General features: G+C 44.8%; 1 protein-coding gene across 1 annotated transcript; it reads left to right on the top strand.

Annotated features, from left to right (window-relative positions):
• Window positions 1–136: 136 nt before the first annotated feature.
• On the top strand, window positions 137–17,565 carry smarcc1a (SWI/SNF related, matrix associated, actin dependent regulator of chromatin, subfamily c, member 1a). The gene is made up of 28 exons (XM_053432758.1): window positions 137–319; window positions 2,347–2,466; window positions 2,554–2,639; window positions 2,754–2,835; window positions 3,084–3,176; window positions 3,294–3,363; window positions 3,510–3,579; window positions 5,038–5,113; window positions 5,289–5,414; window positions 6,389–6,507; window positions 6,998–7,128; window positions 7,710–7,769; window positions 7,874–7,911; window positions 8,141–8,262; window positions 8,580–8,651; window positions 8,750–8,863; window positions 8,989–9,142; window positions 9,507–9,614; window positions 9,778–9,837; window positions 10,147–10,405; window positions 10,528–10,689; window positions 11,700–11,755; window positions 13,006–13,159; window positions 13,333–13,511; window positions 13,627–13,761; window positions 15,007–15,304; window positions 15,647–15,772; window positions 16,211–17,565. Exons 1-28 carry the CDS (start codon window positions 137–139, stop codon window positions 16,300–16,302), a joined length of 3,345 nt encoding a protein of 1,114 aa, XP_053288733.1. The 3' UTR covers window positions 16,303–17,565.
• The last annotated feature ends 811 nt before the right edge of the window (window positions 17,566–18,376 follow it).

Below are 18,376 nucleotides of genomic sequence, written 5' to 3'. Positions count from 1 at the left end.
GTCCTCTCCCCGGGGGCAGAACACTACATTTCCCACAATCCCCCTCACGCGGAAGCTGCGCAGTGTGGCTGTGCGAGGAGCTAGTGCGAGCGGCGCCGCGGAGGAGAAAGACAACGACAAGCGGACTAAACACACAATGGCGACGGCAACGGCAGGCGGGACGGGCTCCGGCGGACCGGCCACCGGCCCGGTCGGCGGCGGAGGGGCGGCGCTGGGACGGAAGAAGGACGGCGGCCCGTCCACGAAGTTCTGGGAGAGCTCGGAGACGATATCGCAGATGGAGACGGTGCGGCAGTGGATCGGGAAACACTACAAGAAGGTGAGCTAGCTCCATCGATCCCTCCGCAGGCCCGCTGCACAATGGAGGCTAGCTTCACGGAGCTAACGGACGCGAATTCGTTTGCTCAGCGGACTTTTACCCGTGTTCTCCTCCAACACGCGTTAGTTTAAAACAATTAAAACTCACCGCAGCGTGCACGAGCTGCTAATTAACTCCCCCCGAGCCTGTTTACCCCTGAGCTAGCGCGCTGCTAGCTAGCTAACCCTCCACCCTGCAGCTAACAACAAGCTCAGAGGGGAAATGGCTTTAATCGATGTTTTGATGAAAGCTGCAGCTGCACGTGCTTTTATTTACATTCACAGTATTTCTCTGTTCACACTATTTACATTAAAACTCCCTCATCGGTGCAGCTAAAGGCCCCGAGAAGCTAACCCGATGCTAGTCACGGGACAGCATGCACTCAGTGGACATGTTAGCTTGATTAGACCCACACATCTGCCTCCTATTCCCGCTCAAAATCCCTCTTCGCCACGATCAAATCATGATAAATCTTGAGGGTGAGTTTGTTTCGGGGCCGAGGAGGAAGCAGGGAGAGTTTATTCATCTTAACAACAAACCCCCTGTGTGTGGAGGCTGCTGCTGCGGAGTTAGCCAAACAAAGAGTGGGTCCTCCTGTCTCCTGGTGTCACTCTGTGCGCTCTCACTTCAAACTGTAGAGAACAAGAGGCAGGGAGGTTACACACAGGTCCACGTGTTGTTGTTGGATGCAGAAGATGAAGCTGCACAGTATAAACACACATAAGGTTCATATCAACATGGCCGGTTCGTCCCTGAGGAGTCGCTCGGCTTCGAGTTGTTTGTGTCCTGCAGCTGCGCGTGCTACAGATTCATTCATTTGGATTTATTTGTTTTTGAACATGTACATAAAGAGAGAGAGAAATTATACAAATTTAAAAAAGTGTGATTTACAAGCAGTGATGAATGAGATACAAACACTTCATTCGAAAGAGTGAGAAGAAGTAAAAACGTTTTAATTAATAACTATTTTATACTTAACCAGCTTCCTATATATCTTTGAATATGTTGTTTACCTGTGCTCCTTGTTGTTTATAATGTACACAAATATGTATAAAATATGGCTATATATATATATTTATACATATATACAACTCATACACCTACATGCCCAGAATATTAATATAAACAAATCGGCATTGTTATTTATAGCAAAAAGAGAGGGAGGGGAGGTAAGGAATAATAAACATCAAGTCACCAAATAAAGAAACAGACCTGCTGCAAACACCCAGTGATTGTCTCTTCATCCCGGCTCCTTGTGAACATCATATCATTGTACTGTATTTTAAACTGGGTTATGTGTTGAGCTGTTCCATCATCTCACTCCACAGATTGGGGTGCAAAACCTTCTCCTGGTTCTTCAGATATAAGTTTTTGAATGTTTTCTGGTAGTAACTTGTTTTGAGCCCTGAACAGATGAGTCAGATGTGAGAAGTGTTTCTCTTTGACATTTGTCATTTTCTGTGCCACACTTGCTGTTTGCTAAAGCAGGAGTGATTCACTGGAGGGTTTATATTTGTATGAGAATTAAAAAAAAGTATGGATGTCTGTCTGCAAGAATCAACTCTGCCGCAGTGTCCTTGAGCAACACCCACTTTCCCCCCCTAGCTTCAGGTGTGCTTAGGTGTTGTTGACCCTGATCTTATGACCTTTCAAGGATGCAAATGAAAACAAACACTCTACAGGCCACTTCAAATTCAATGCACATCTACAGGCAGCAACATTACATAGTAGCCCGTCCTCTAACATCAACACAGTTATGTCTCTTTACTTTGACATGAATATAAAACAAATATCAAGGTTATTTTTCATACTTGCAGTCGTTTCTGCTGTTCCTCGCTAATAGAATTTCCCCCTAACACTATTGTCGATATTGTAATTGTGGTACTGCTGGACTGTTTGAGACAAATTGTGTAGCTGCAAATGTCCGTGTCACCATTTCTACTAGTGTGGGTGAGTTGATGAATGTTTTTATTTCTCTCTGGTCCCAGTATGTCCAGAACGACTCCCCCTCCAGTAAGTCCTTGGCGGGCCTGGTCGTCCAGCTGCTGCAGTTCCAGGAGGACGCGTTCGGACGCAGAGTCAACAATCCTGCTCTTACCAAGCTACCTGTGAGTACAGCACACACACACACAATCATGCATCTCCATTATGTGTTGTTTGTGCATCATAACATTTACACGCTCTTCTATTTTCAGGCAAAATGTTTCCAGGATTTCAAGGCAGGAGGGGCCCTCTGTCACATCTTGGGATCCGTCTACAAGTTCAAGAGTGAGCAGGGCTGGTGAGTTCACTTGTAGTTCACCTCCACAGACAGTAATTTAAACATTACTAAAATGTTTGATTTGAGTACCGCGTCATGTTGTTCCTCTAAACGATTCCTGTCCACTGTTCCCAGGCGTCGATTTGATCTGCAGAATCCTTCCCGGATGGACAGGAACGTGGAAATGTTCTTGAATGTTGAGAAGAACTTGGTTCAGGTATGATCCACTGACTCCACACAGAAGCTTCAAGTGTTTTCAAACTGGCTGAAAAACATACACCTAAATAAAGTCTCTGCTGATATCTCTGGATGATCTTACTGTCGATTAGTCATGTCATACAACCAGTTAGATGTAATTTATAGGATTTACAAAATTCGGAAAGTTTGTGTCCCTTGTTTTCCTCTGCATGAATTTAGGATACAACGATTGTTTCTTATTCTAACTTAATGTCTCTGTACCTCTAGAACAACTGCCTGACTCGACCCACCGTCTTCCTGTCGCCGGACATCGAGCAGAAACAGGCCAGTAAGCTCAAAGACATCGTCAAGAGGCACCAGGTGAGCTCCGACCTAATACACAAAACATACTTCTCAGTTGAGTTAATGTTTCTAATGTAAAACTCTGTTGTATATCTTTTAAGTGGTTGATTATTCTGTACCTTCTTTCGACCTCAGGGCTCGATTACTGATGACAAGTCGAAGGCCACCCACCACATTTATCCCTCAGCATCCCAACAAGACGAAGGTAGAGAATTGTCTTGTTACAAAAATGACAAATCCATTACCAGCGTTTTGTTAATCGTAGACAACAGTCTGTGTTTTTGTTGTATGAAACACTTGCTTGGTGTGTGTGTGTGTGTATATGTCAACACTGGGTTGTGTGTGTTGCAGAGGAGTGGCTTCGACCTGTCATGAGGAAAGACAAGCAGGTGCTGGTGCACTGGGGTCTCTACCCAGACAGGTAAGAATGTGACCTCTCTGAAAAGCATAGACTTGGATCACAATGTTTGATTAGCCACCATTAAACATACTTTAATTGTTTTTCCCTATGACTGTCATAACATCATCAAACAGTTTTCTCGCCGACTAAAGGCCTCAGTATGCTTCTCCGAGTCCGTTTCGGAATGACGGACGGACGGATCGGACGGACCCTTTTTGATTTATAGTTCTACGAGCCTTTTTGTTGTGAAAACAATTCACCGCCAGAACAGTAGATGGCGAAACGGAAGTCGAGCTTAGACAAGCCTACCTCATGAGGTATATAGAAGAAGTCCACGCTGGTTTATTTACGTCCTCCCGGCTCCTCACACACAGTGAACGATGGTAACAGAAACAGGATGTTGATGACGCGACAGTTTTTGCTGAAATAAAGTGACACCCAGCGGGTCAAAATGCTGATGTTATCGTGTCTTAGCGCAGCGGTTCCCCGGTCTTGCTTCCAAACTGCGTTGCTAATTCAACAGCTGCAACAGCTTGAAGCTACACGGAGGCAGCTAGCTCCCCCCAGCTTCCACACACAGTCAGCACGGACACCCGATACTAGCTACTACCAAGTGTTTGCTTCTAACCTGACGGTGTTTGAGAAACAGTGTCATGAGCCGTGGGATTAAAGTCAGCGGGTTTTTGCGCTGTTCCCACCGCAGTTAGCATGGTGGCTAGCCCGCTAGCCCCGTTATCAAAGTTCGTTATAACCGTATGTGACCGTACACACATGCTGTAAGTGCTCTAACCAGCCACCGTCAGCCGGACAACGCCGCTGGCTTAACACACTTTAATCATAGAGTCGTAGTTGTGATTTTGGTTTATTGTGATGTAGGGAATGGAACAGGAAGTTTCCATTCCGAAATGCTGGCGTTAGCGGACCAATCACAGCCAAGTGCTATCCGTGGGCTGTCCGTCATTTCGACGTATAGTTAGAAAAATGAGCGCGGCACGAAAAGCTCTCCGAGGAGCCTCGGAGAGGCACGGAGAGGGCGTTCCACGTTGGAGAGGGCGGTCCTATCTGTCCGTGTCCGTCAAAACGCAGAAGCATACATTGGCCTTAAATAGTTGGATTTGGATGCTTGAGTAGATGGTTCTTTTTATTATTTCCCCAAAAGTGGTCTATGACAACTCAACTCAAGTTAGTATAACATCTAAGAAATAAGTGTAGACAAATGTAATCAATTTGTTTTAAAGCTTTTTTTTGCTTATTAGAAAACGTTTAGTCAAAGAAGATTTTAATGTCCCTTGTGTTGTTTTTTATCCTTTGGAGAATACGTAAAATATACTCTACTGAATCCCTGATTTTTAATATTCATCAAAAAAGTATTTATAAATTAAGCTGAACAAATCATCCCCCGGTAACCAAACTTCTCTCAGGTGAGAACATGATGGTTTGTGTGACATTCTCCTTATGTACCGTTTGTTTTTCTTCTAGCTATGACACCTGGGTATCAGCCGGGGAGGTGGACGGTGACGTGGAGGATCCTCCGAGCTCCGACCGACCCTGGAAGGTGAGTGTTGAGAAGAACACGCAGAACTGAACTAGACAGTTTTGAAATGGTATTTAGTACTGAAGATTATGAAGAAAGCAGTGCAGCAGTTTAAAGGGATGGTTAGATTAGTGTCTTATTAACGATAAATTAACAACTTGCTTCAACCTCTGTGTGCTTCCTTCTCCCCCATCAGGTTCACGCCAAGTGGGTTTTAGAGACAGACGCCTTCAACGAGTGGATGAACGAGGAAGACTACGAGGTCGACGAGAACAAGAAACCAGTCAGCTTCCGCCAGAGGATCTTCCCCAAAGAGGAGGAGGTAGATACTTGATTGTGTGTGTGTGACCCACAGCTTTACTTGTTTGTTTTGAGAAAATGTTTTGCCCCAGAAACATTTTCAGCCCTCGTCCTGCCGTAGAAATTTACACTGCAAAATGGAAGAATACAGATTCAAAGTTTTGTGATTGAGTTGAAACTCAGTTCATGGATTCTGGACTATGTGGAAAAGTGTGCGATGGAAATTTTTCAACTGACGACATGAGCATGAATGTTTCAGAGTGTTTTTGTTGCGAGCTTGTGTTTTGTTGTGTCTGTGGACTGTGCATCCTCCTCCTTCGTCTCTGTTGTGTTCTGTCTGTTTGTTGCTCATCCTTTCCAAAGCTTTCCTCGCTATTGGTCTCCTTCCAATGTGTTTCAGGGTTTCTGTCCATGTTTGGAACATCATTTTTTTTTTTAAATCAAGACAATCTTGATTTAAAAAGCTTCACACAGTAAAAAGGTTCACATAATTTCGAAGAATTGTTTCATTGTGAAGACGTAAGTTTCATTTGAAACATTATTTTGGATTCTTAAAGATGAAGCAAACTGGCCATGAGAGGGCTGCATTGCTCCCACGTAATTTAAGACAAGTGAATAAGGCTGCAAACAATAAGACGCATGTTTAATTGAAAGGTGGTGCATAACTTTTTGTGGCCTAGAAGGTTAGCAAACAACTTCACCAACTATTATTTAAACAAACTTTAGAAAAGTTTGGCTGCTTCAGACAATTTGTCAAATAAATATTTCACCACAGAACTTGAACTGAAGGCTTGTGTGAAAGAGAAGCTTCTTTAAAAGAACAGAACACAGGAACCCTGATCATCACCACCACCACAGCATCCCCCCCTCCCCGCCGTCGCTCTCCCAACGCTTCCCCCTCCTTGTGTGGTCAACCGTTCCATCCTCTCATTCTGCCACTCTTTCTCTCATCCTCCATCCCTCGCTCCCTGCGCTGCACGGGGTTTGTCTGATCAGTCTTCCCGTACACCCGATCGAAAGGAGCGCAAAGCCAACTCCGCCGGCAAGAAGAGGAGGCGCTCGCCCTCGCCGCCCAGCACTCCTGTTGAGTCTCGCAAGAAGGGAGGAAAGAAGGGGTAAGAAGCCCACGTTTTAATATTACTTTTATTAAATGAAAGACTGAACAAAACAGTGAGCTTGGAAACAACAGGTATTTGGCATATTTCACGCTGGAAAGTCCAACAAATCCAACAACTATGTGCACTGGACGCAAGACTTCAGTTTTGTCTTCTTCAAAGAGTTAAACCAAAGTTATTTTTAAATGCAACAGTAACGGATAAATAACTTGTATCGGCCTAACACAAACTCCAGGTATCCTGAATCATGGAAAAATTATATAACACCTCCAATCTTGTCCTGTAGGATGTTTAAAAAGATGACTTTGCACTTCAAACTAAAGACAATGGCAGAGTGACTGAGGTCAAGTCACAGTTTTGACTTTGAGTCACGTGCAGTGAAGATTTCATGGTCTGCAGCCCTGAAGAAGACTTTGTCTGAAGAGGGATTTCTGAAGCACAATACGCTCTGAATTGCTAAGTCCTAACTCGGTTCTCTCTCTGGTGTCAGGAATCCCGGGCCTCACTGGAAGCGACGAGGCCACAGAGGCGAAGAGGAGGACACGGAGGAGGACACGACCAAGGACCTGGACGACTCATCGGCTGGTGCCAGCCTGGAGGAGGGCAGTGTTTCCAAAAATGGTGCGTGTATTTGAGTTGAGTTGCAAAGTTGTACACCAGACAGTGTGTCCTTTTCAATTATTGTCTTTTCATTGTTTATTTTTTTCTTGTTTGTTTTATCGCCCAATTCATTCATGGATGTTTTTTCCAGTGGGGGGTTTCCTTTTGTGGTTTTTCTGTGTTGTGTTATTGTTGTGTTCTCGGGCATAAGAGTGATTAGAAGAATCCTCAGACACAGTGTTCCAGTCACAAATGTAGGAAACAGCCTGAGGATTTTCTTTTTTAACAACCACAGATGAATGAAGCTTGATCTGAAACTCTTTTCCTTCTCTTTAAAAACCCAAATACACAATCCTCAGTCAAACTGCTGTTTTTAGACCAGGTCCCCTCTGCGATGTCCCACTTTCACAAGTCTCCTCCTTTTTCATTCCAACAGACACACACACACACACATACTTTCTCGCTCAACTCTATTTCTGTGTCCTCAGCGAACCAGAGTGCTGCTTAATGCCTTCATACCCACAACTGAATTAGACTCGCTTGGATTTTTTTTTATACTTTTACCCTTCAGCACATTTATCTCCTTTTTCCTCCAAACGCAGCAAGTTCAAAGAAAGACAGCGAAAGCACTCCGGTGAAAGGAGGGAATGTGGCCGACTTGGGTATGTATCTGTGACATGTTCTGTGTTGTGTGTGTTTGTTACAAGTTCAAATAAAAGCATTGTGATGCATCCTTATGAAAATAATATTGTTTTATCTTTTTCAGATGACATGGAGGACGACTCTGTGCTGTCTGGTGGAAAGGTAAGATGACTGATGACTCTTCAGACCAAACACTGTAGTTGTCTGTGTTACTTACTTTAACCTTTGCTCAGGGCACCTACCGATGTTTATTGTACCCATGTACTAGGTTTTTAATATGTTGAGGCAAATCATAATTAAGTTTAAAAAACCCAATATTCATCTTCATTCCGTCTGAGTCGTGCTCACACACAAGCAGTTTCAAATCATGCTGACCTGTCTGACATCGCAGGATGACGAGGACCAGGGCAAAGCGGAAATCAACCGGCTGATCGATGCTGGCGAGGACAACGTGACTGAACAGACTCATCACATCATCATCCCCAGCTACGCCGCCTGGTTCGACTACAACTGGTAAGAGCTGGGGAGAGAGTTCAAATGTTGGGACACTTCTATACTTCTCGATTTTTGTTTTTCTTGAGATTTTATAATCATGAGAGCCTCAAGAGTTGCACTACAATGGAGGCTATGGACCTGAATGAAACAAATTGGAAGTCAATCAGAGGCTTTATTTATAACTAGCTGGAGAGATTTGTTGTTTCACTTTGATGAATTTATAGTATTTGGGGCCTTTTCAGATAATTAAGTCTTTTTTAATGTTTAAAATCACTGATGGTAATTGTTGTCATTCGTATCTGATTTCCATTTATTTTTCTGTCCATTCTTCTCAGCATCCATGAGATTGAGAGAAGAGCCCTCCCTGAGTTCTTCAACGGAAAGAACAAGTCCAAAACTCCAGAGATGTAAGTTAATACACGTTTACACACACGTCATGGTTTTTCAAAGTGGTACATTTCTTGTGGTGCTGATGTCTTTGTGGTTCTTCTCGACTCTCTAACAGATTCCTGGCCTATCGTAACTTCATGATTGACACGTACCGGCTGAACCCTCAGGAGTATCTCACCTCCACCTCCTGCCGCAGGAACCTGACCGGAGATGTGTGCGCCATCATGAGGTGAGTTAAGTCCCATGATTGTGTGTAGTCCTCAAAATGAGATGTGTCATCATTAAAGAAATTTGTGGTGCATCAATTCTTCTAAAGAGAAGGAAATGAAACCAGCCTCTGCTCTTTGTGTCCAGGGTCCATGCGTTCCTGGAGCAGTGGGGTTTGGTCAATTACCAGGTCGACTCAGATAGTCGCCCTCTGCCCATGGGCCCCCCACCCACACCCCACTTCACTGTGCTGGCTGACACACCCTCCGGCCTCATACCCCTGAACCACAGACCCCCACCGGTAAGGACAACTCGGGTGATATGAATCAGAAACAGTCCTGTATTGAAGAGATAATAATGTAGCTCAACGGCACAATTTGACATCTTCAGATTTACTCGTCTGGTCCTAGTCAAAGGAAAACAACTCTCTTTTACATTTGAATCAATGTTTGAATATAATGTTTTAATTGGAAAGAAGAGTAATAAGGTACTGAATTAATACTAGTAGTAATAAGCATTTTTTATTTAAATGAAAGAGGGGAATGCCTGTTTTCATAGAGTGCTGTTTGAATGTGGGCTAAGATGAATTCTAAAAACTCAAATAGATCCGTACATGTGCCTCTTAAACTCCCGAACAGACAATTTAATTTACTTCTTTCCTCCAGATTCCTCCTCAACAGCCGATGCCCAACTTCATCGACAAAGGCAAAGAGAAATCCATCGACCTGCAGAACTTTGGCCTTCGAGGCGACCTCTACAAGAAAAGTGCAAAGGTCAGCACAGGACTCCTTGTACATCCTGAATATGTTTTATATTATATTATATATATTTAAATATCTTGAAAACAACTTCAAACATTATCTTTTCACAAACATTTGTCTCATTCCACTGATAAAACTGGAAACACTTTAAAAATGTTGTAATGTTTCTCTGCAGGCTAAAGCAGTCACTTCCACCAGGGACTGGACCGAGCAGGAGACTCTACTGCTGCTGGAGGTGAGTCCATCAAATGAAGAAGAAGCTGTCATTGCCTTCTCTCTTCCACACTTCTCCCTCCTTCGTTTAACTTATTCCATCTTGTATCCTTCTTTCTGTCTTTATAAATCTTTCCTCCCTTTTATGAAAAATTACTTATTTTCTCTTTTACCCTGCGCCTCTTTATATACCCTCTCTTCCAAAGTACATATTGTTCCTCCTCTTTCCCTCCTTTCCATCATATTCCATCTTATGACCCTTTAGTTAGTATATTTCCACCTCTCCTCTTTTTCTTTTGTAATGCTCCTCTCTCTCCTCGCCCTCTCCCAGGCTCTGGAGATGTTCAAAGACGACTGGAACAAAGTGTCGGAGCACATAGGTTCTCGCACCCAGGACGAGTGTATCCTGCACTTCCTGCGGCTGCCCATCGAGGATCCTTACCTGGAGAGCACGGAGTCCACTCTGGGCCCTCTGGCCTACCAGCCCATCCCCTTCAGCCAGTCTGGAAACCCCGTCATGAGCACTGTCGCCTTCCTGGCCTCTGTGGTCGACCCCAGAGTCGCATCTGCTGCGGCCAAGGCAGCTCTAGGTGAGAACTGAGTGGAGGAAGCTGAATATGAGTCAAAGAATGTCTACAAATATCTTTCAAACCCTCATAAGTGTGTCAGATTAATATCTGAATCATAAATGTATGCATCTGTCTGTCTACAGAGGAGTTTTCCCGTGTGCGTGAGGAGGTGCCTGCTGAGCTGGTGGAGGCTCATGTGAAGAAGGTGCAGGAGGCGGCCAGGAGCACAGGAAAGGTGGACCCCGCCTTCGGCCTGGAGAGCAGTGGCATCGCTGGCACGGCCCCAGAGGAGCCAGAAAAGACCGGTGAGTCACATGTGGCCGAGAAGTAGAAACGGGATCTGCTTGATTCTTCTAGGAAGTCTGGTTGTTGTGGGATTTTAACTTTGATTATATATTATGATCTTATTGTGTTGGGGCGATAACAGCCACTGGAGGGCAGTAGAGGTTAGCAGTTTCCCCAGCAAGCCTTTGTATCGTGAGGATACTTTGAGTTCAGATCATTGTCGTGCTTGTGTGCGTGGTTGCGTGTTTGTGTTTGAAGGCCGGGTGTGAGGACTGGACAGTGTCTTCACTTTGTCCTCAAACGATCACATGAACACGAGGCTGCAGTGATCGGTCTGTCTTGACATTTCAAGTCGATGCACATGTCACCGGCACGTCCAGCAGGGGGGGGGGGGCACACAGAAGTATTTGTGGGTGGGTGGGTGGGTGTGCATATTGCCTTGGTAACCAGTGGATTAAAACAACAGTGGCAGATGGGGCAGGAGAGCAGGAGGGGGGGGGGGGGGGCAGAAAACTGGGTCATCACACTCCAACATGAGCTTATCTCTTCCTCTCTGTTTTGCTTTGTGCATCTTTGAAAATGTCTCCCTCTGGTTAACGTGTGTGTGGGGAAGACGTCAAAGACACAATCATCTATTACAGTGGACGTAGTGTCCTCCAGTGGCCTCATTTCAAATCAATAACCTTAATGCAGTCCCCGCCTTGCTTGGCCTGAAGCACTCGACCAACACACACATCATCACACAGTCAATATTCAAACCTTTAACACACACTCAAGTGCACCCATGACATGATTTAACACTTAGCCACACAAGTGTATTCTCCTGGTTGTGTATGTGTGTACACATCACACCTTTCCCTGTGGGCTGGTACACTTAAAATGCTTTTGACCTCGATTTCCTCTCCGGACGCGCTGCCTTCCATCACCGTTCAGGGAATCAACAAATGTTGTTTTTATTGTCTGCCGGCTGTTTATTATCGATTATTTGTGTTTTTGTGTAATTTATTCTTTATCAATCTGTTGCCTGCAGAAACCGCAGAGCCAGAAAAGATGGACACGGACTCAGACTCCCAACAGGCTGATAAGGTAAGAACACGTTTCCTTGTATCCTGCAAATCTCAAAAGGCCTGTTTTTTTTGTATTATTTGTTATTCTGCTCATTCCTTTTCATTTGGGAATGAATGTTTTAATGGGTCCCTCTGCAAATGGAAAACACAAGGCTGCCAATAAATTGTGTTACTCTCTTTGCCAGCAAATCCCACGTCGAGACCAAATTCACCAACGCATTAATCAGTCAAAAAAACACTTTCCTTCCCTGTCTATGGCACTGAGCCTCAAACCCAATGCTTCCCACTGAGGATACAAGTCTTTTAAAAGTTCTTCACGAACAGATACTTTCATTGTGCATAAAATAAGCATCTAAAACAACCTCCATGTTTAGCAAACTGTGCTCAAACAGAAGTAAACTGCTGTTTGTCGGGGGAATGTTTCCAGCGACAGGTTAATGCACATTTAGGTGATTTTATTTCCAGCAGAGGAACAACCACTGCGGAGTCGAGTCAAAGTAAACTACCGGTTGTGTGTTGGTGGTAATGAAGAAAGATGGCACCCAGTTCCACAGTGTGGCTCACCAGTGGGTTTTTAATAGTTTGAGACCAACAGTGAAGCTCTGTGGTCCAGAGGAAGAAGCTGTTTTTGTCTTTAGTTGTCACTTTAAATTAAATATGGCTAAAAGGTAGGACCTAACAATAGTACGATAAATATCTATGAGTAATTGTTGGTTCTGCAGCACCTTTCAAATAATTTTTTTCTTAATCTGTTTTAGTGTAAACGTTGGATGTGGTAAAACAAAAAAATATTAAAAAAATTCCACGACCAGCTCGTATATATATTCACTGTATATTCATAAAGATTAGTCCGCTCTCCCACATTGTGTTTAAAATGAATGTTTCCACTCGTCTGCATTCGGTCCTTGTCTCTCGTGTGGAAAGGCCCAGCGGGGGAATTTAATGACATTTGCAAACGTTCACATTGTCCCCGCTCTGCTGGGCAGCTCGGTGCTTGATGGTTTCCTCATTAACATCCATTAACCAGTGTCAGCCACTCTGTTCAAATCACAGTGATTGTCCTCAAACCATAAGTAGGGTCACGACAGGACAGGAACTATCACTTAATTCTCTTAGCTGTGAGCACCTCAGCCTTACAGCTACATTCACCTGTTGCCGTTGTGCAGTTGTCTGATCCGAGTCCGACTTGTAACACAGGGTCTTGTTTGTGCGTCTTGTGTCATTTGTATGTGCCGCTTATTGTTATTTCCCTGTGTTTGAACCGTTCAGGCGGAGTCGAAGGAAGAGGCAGAGAAGCCCAGTGAGTCTGCAGAGAAGAGCGACAAGTCGGACGCTGCAGACAAGGTGAAGAAGGAGGGAGCCGAGTCGTCGGACCACGAGGAGGAGGCAGAGGAAGCAGGAGAGGCCAAGACGTCTCCAGCAGGTAAAGATAACGTCCCAAACATTTACAGTTCCCAAGCTCGCAACTGGAAAGTTTATGTCCATCGAGTAACCTCCCAAATCTTTTCTTGATCAATCAAATGTCTCTACACTTTGCACATTTGAACTCAAATACAGAAAACACTCAACGGTTAGTTATGTTTCTTTCACTTTCAGAAAAAGAAAAGGAGGAGACCATGGAGACATCGCCCTCCGAGCAGGAGAAGGAGAAGGAGGAGAAGGCAGCTGAAGACGAGGGAGAGGAGAAGAGGAAGAAGCTGGAGCACGACATCGGAGAGGGAAACATCGCCACGGCGGCCGCAGCTGCTCTGGCATCTGCTGCCACCAAGGCCAAGGTGAGACGGCAGGAGAGCTGACGCAAGTTCACTGCAGGTTTACTCTAGAAACTTTTCAGAAAGACATTGGTCGTTATACTGATTCTGCTGTCCTCCCGTTTCTCTGTCTTGTCAGCACTTGGCGGCGGTGGAGGAGAGGAAGATCAAGTCCCTGGTTGCTCTGCTGGTTGAGACGCAGATGAAGAAGCTGGAGATTAAGCTGAGGCACTTCGAGGAGCTCGAGACCATCATGGACCGAGAGAAAGAAGCGGTAAGTCCAAAAGCTGATGTTTAAACTCGAGATTAAATGTGAACTCTGCTCCAGCACAACTGGGGAAAGACGGCACATTATGGATTATTACATGCACTTAGGTCCTCCACACGCTCAGCTGTGGTTATTAATAATGCAAATGGTCTGTAAACACAAGCTCATCCTGCAGTTTGAAGTCACACCCCCTCCAGTGGTAATTAAAATACAGCCAAGACTGAACAAAACATGTTAAAACTTCAAACTCTCACGGTTACATATAATTATCAAAATGTGAAATACCCTAAATTGATCAACTGGGAGATTCTCCTGTAAATGACGTCTCATAATAATACTTTAATATTTGAAGAACATATTTTTGAGAAGATTTATGTTTCGTATAAACAAGTGTTGACATCCAAAATCAAATGAAAGTGGCAAGTAAACATTAGCTCATGTTGGTCATTTTCCAACTCCTCCAGACACGGGAAAGGAAACACTGAATCAGCTCTTTGTTGAGGAACTGAATTGCAAATAAATCATTTTCAAGTGAAACTGTTACCTGTCTGTAAAAAGCAAATGAAAAGCCCCCCGCTGTTTGTGTGTTTGTTTCTCTCTGTGTGTGTGCTTGTTTCTCTGTGTGTGTGTTTGTTTCTGTGTGTGTGTGTGTCTGTGTGTGTCCTGCCCATGGACAGTCCCTGGAGACGCGACCAAGAGTATAAAACTGTGTTTTCCGCGGTGCAGGCCTCGGGAGTGCAGCCCAGTTTCACAGCTGTAAATAGTGCATGAAAAGGAGCCTGGTTTACATAAGCTTTCTGAAAACAGGAGGGAAACCAAACCTCTGCCGCTGCCATCGGTCGTAAACCACCGAGCGTCCAACCAAAAACACAAAGATCCACACAGAGGAGCAAAGAAACAAAAGATGGTTTTTAAAAAGTCTGAGCATGATTTCTCCTCTGCAGACAAACAGGCCTCCTGAAGGAAACTTTCATAGAGCTCTGAGAGAAACTTTAACATGGCAGTTTATCTGTTTGATTTGAGCCACTCGTCCCTGGTGGGATCTAAACATGCAGATAAGTTTGGTTGATATAAGATTTAAGAGCTCAATCTCTAAATTAGAGCCTAACTGATCAAGGGTTAATGGTGAATTTAAATTTCACCCAGAAATGCGCGTGTTGTCCAAATACAACTTGATCATCACTTGGGTTATGATCTATCAAATGTGTTTTATTCATGTTTCTCTTCCGTCCCGTCCGTCTCTCTGTGCAGTTGGAGCTCCAGCGGCAGCAGCTGCTCACCGAGCGCCAGGCGTTCCACATGGAGCAGCTCAAATACGCAGAGATGAAGGCGAGGCAGCAGATGGAGCAACAAGCTGCTGCTGCCGCCGCTGCTGCTGCAGCTGCCCAGGGACAGGCCCCCGGATCCGGGCCCTCTCAGCCAGGCATGCACCCCGGAGGACCCCCACCTCACCACGGAGGACCCCCACCACACCACGGAGGGCCACCGCACCCTGGATACCCCCCAATGGGTCACCACCCCATGGCCACTCTCCACCAAGGACCGACAGGTGAGAGATGAACCCAGAGCATGTGGTGTTAAAAGCACGAACCAAAGAGATGTCGATTATTTTCTAGAACGATTTCTGTGCACACATTTATTTAAAATCAAATTGGTTTCCTCAACTAATCAACAGCCAGTCTCTGTTTCCTGTAACCATCATTACCACAGACTGATCATATGGTTCATTCTAAACAGGCATGTTTACAAATGAATTAAAGAGAGCCGTAGATTTAATGGCTTAGTAGTCGTTTAAAGAATCTTCAAATTACTTCAATCTTTGCCTGCTGGTTCCCCCTCCTTCAAATCTCCACATGTCTGATTAGGTTTCTCTCTCCCTCCTCCTCTGCAGGACCGATGGGACCAAACCAGCCGGTACCTGGACGTATGATGCCGGGGCCGCCCTCCGCAGGGGCCCCGTCTAGCGGCATGGCTCCCATGATGCCCCCACGCCACTCTGGAGCTCCCAACGGCTTGTGTGAGTTCAAACCTCCTTCTGCCGCTCTGTCCCAGTACGTCTGTGTACATGGGATGATCAGACAGACTCACAGTGATCTATGTTTGGTGTTGTGTTGACCGATGAATTGACCGAGAGCAGAATCCAGTGTTTACACCACAAACAACCGAAGACCAAGTTTCTGCGAATTCAAATATTGCTTTGACTCGACCGCTGACAGCTTCCATTGACTCTGAATGTCAGCAGCCGCTAAATGTCTGTTTCATGGCTGCTTATTAGTGTCGCCTCACACTTTATTGAGTCTGCAGCCAGCTCCTGACACTAAAGTTCTACCTGGTGATCCTTGAAAGGGACAGAACTCCAAACCCTCATGTTGGGAACCATAGTCCAGACACCATGGACTCTCCTTTTCCACATAATCTGCATCTTTCTCTAAAACCAGAATCTTTCTCTTTCCAGACCCTGGCCCAGCGGCCGCACAACCTGAACCGGTTCCTGCAGTTGCTGTGGGTCCTCCAGCCCCCCCGAGTGCACGAGTGGCTGACAACTAAGAACTAAACACACACACACACACAAACAAAAGCACACAAACACACACACAACACAAAACTAACTTTATCTCTGAAACCCAGTCCCGCATTTGATGGCCTTCACAACCGATTCAATATATTCCCCTCAGATCCCCAAAACTCCATTAACGTCTTCACAAGACACACACACACACACACACACACTCAGGGTTCAGTGGCAAGGGTAACCCAATTATACACACACACACATCCAGGCTTCCTCTCAGGGCACAAGACTTGTCCAGTAACAAACACTGTTTTCTGCTCTGTTGGGTCAGATGGAGGCTGGACAGATAAGAACCTCAGTGTGTCTCAAAGTTTGAAAGTTTGAATTGACACTGTGACCCCATCCTGTCTCTTCACCACACGCACACACACCCCCTCTCTTCTCGTCTCTAAGCCAATCACTAGGGGGAGCTAGTGAGACCAGACAGCAGGGGTTTGTGTGTTCGTGCTCAGAGCTGTTACACACAAACACAAACCAGTCAGACAACAACATGAATAAAACACACACAGAAGAGGACCCAGCCTGCCCTCACTCTAGTCTTGTCGAGTATCTACCTCTCGCTCCTCTTTTTAAACAATACACTGTAGTTCTTTGTGTGTCTGTGGATGTGTGTGTGCTCAGGATAGAGTGTGAGATGAAGAGATAGAGAAATATGATCGTCTAAAGGCAAACAAGTTTCAAATCGACATATTAAAGCACGTCGAAGACAATTCTGTGTTTTACCCATAAAATGTAATTTGTCTCCGCCCCTTGACCTAAACTAAGATGATTAAATAATTGAAATCTTTTAAAATCCCTCACAATTCATTTCAATTTCCTAAAACGTATATTCTGAATTAAGCTGAATGTGTAAGAATAAAACCTTAAGTATCACCAAACTTTTCTTTAAGCATTAACACAACTGTCTCAGATCTGAGTGACGTGAGCCTGTCAACACACATTTACACACAAACACACACGGAAACGTAAGCTAGGCTGAGGCTCACACTGGAGGCTGCGTCCACACACACACCGACTTGGCCAGACCCTGCCACAAAGCACTGGACAACCACACACACACACAGACACACACAAATACAGACACGTACATATAATCTCCTGCTGACCTTCACACAGCCTTTACAGAGAGGGAGACGCTGTGATGCGGCTCGAGCGTGAGCGGCGCTTCTCCTCGACGCGGTGGCTCGTAGATGTTTTTAGGTGCTGATACTGTAGCGACTGAACCCCCCCACCCCACCCCACCCACTCCACCCTCCTCTGCTCACAGATCTCTTAACGCCTCCTGCTGCCTACCTCGCTAACCCCTCGCACTGACTTCTTTGCTTTTTAGTCACTAGCCACGGTAAATAAATTAAATTAGCAAAATGCCCTCACTCCTGCATATCGACCGGTTTGGGCGGCGAATGAGACGCAATCACGATTTCACATTTATGTCCTGTGACCTGTTGTGTTGCAGTTATTAAAAAAAGGAACATGAACCCGGGGAACAACCACTGAACGTTTTATTACCCGGCTGAAATGTGTGAGATGTTAATTTCATGTCAAACATCCATTTTTACAGCTGATCTGAAACTTTTAGACTTTTGTCCCCGTGTGACTCAGCAGCTGTCGTTGAACTGTCGGTTGTCAAATGTTCCTGTTCGGAGAATTTTTAAAAGTATTTTCTGTTTCATATTTTCTGAATAAACAAACACGTGACCCCTGGATTCATCAGTCAGTCTCACCACAGGTTCCATCGGCCACTCTTTGTTGTGGATGTTCAACTTTCCATTTTCCTGTGGATTATAAGAACTCGTTTAAATCGTGTTGTCTGCTCTGGATCATCGACTGAGTTTCAATCAGAAGCTCCAGGATCGTGTTTGCAAGATATAATTGGGAGTTATTGTTTTCCGCCCAGCACGGATATTAAACACTTATCACATTTTATTTATTTGGTTAAGTTTGTTTGAACGTGTGACTTCATATATTTACCTCGACTGTAAGTCCCAGTTCAAAAATCCTGTTTATTTCAAATCGAGGTCAAACTGTTTCGGAATTAAAAGTTAAGCA

The sequence above is a fragment of the Pleuronectes platessa genome, chromosome 10, assembly GCF_947347685.1.
Source record: "Pleuronectes platessa chromosome 10, fPlePla1.1, whole genome shotgun sequence".
Taxonomy (NCBI): Eukaryota; Metazoa; Chordata; class Actinopteri; order Pleuronectiformes; family Pleuronectidae; genus Pleuronectes; species Pleuronectes platessa.
Note: the sequence above shows the minus strand (reverse complement) of the source record. Positions and strands in the feature narration are given on the sequence as shown.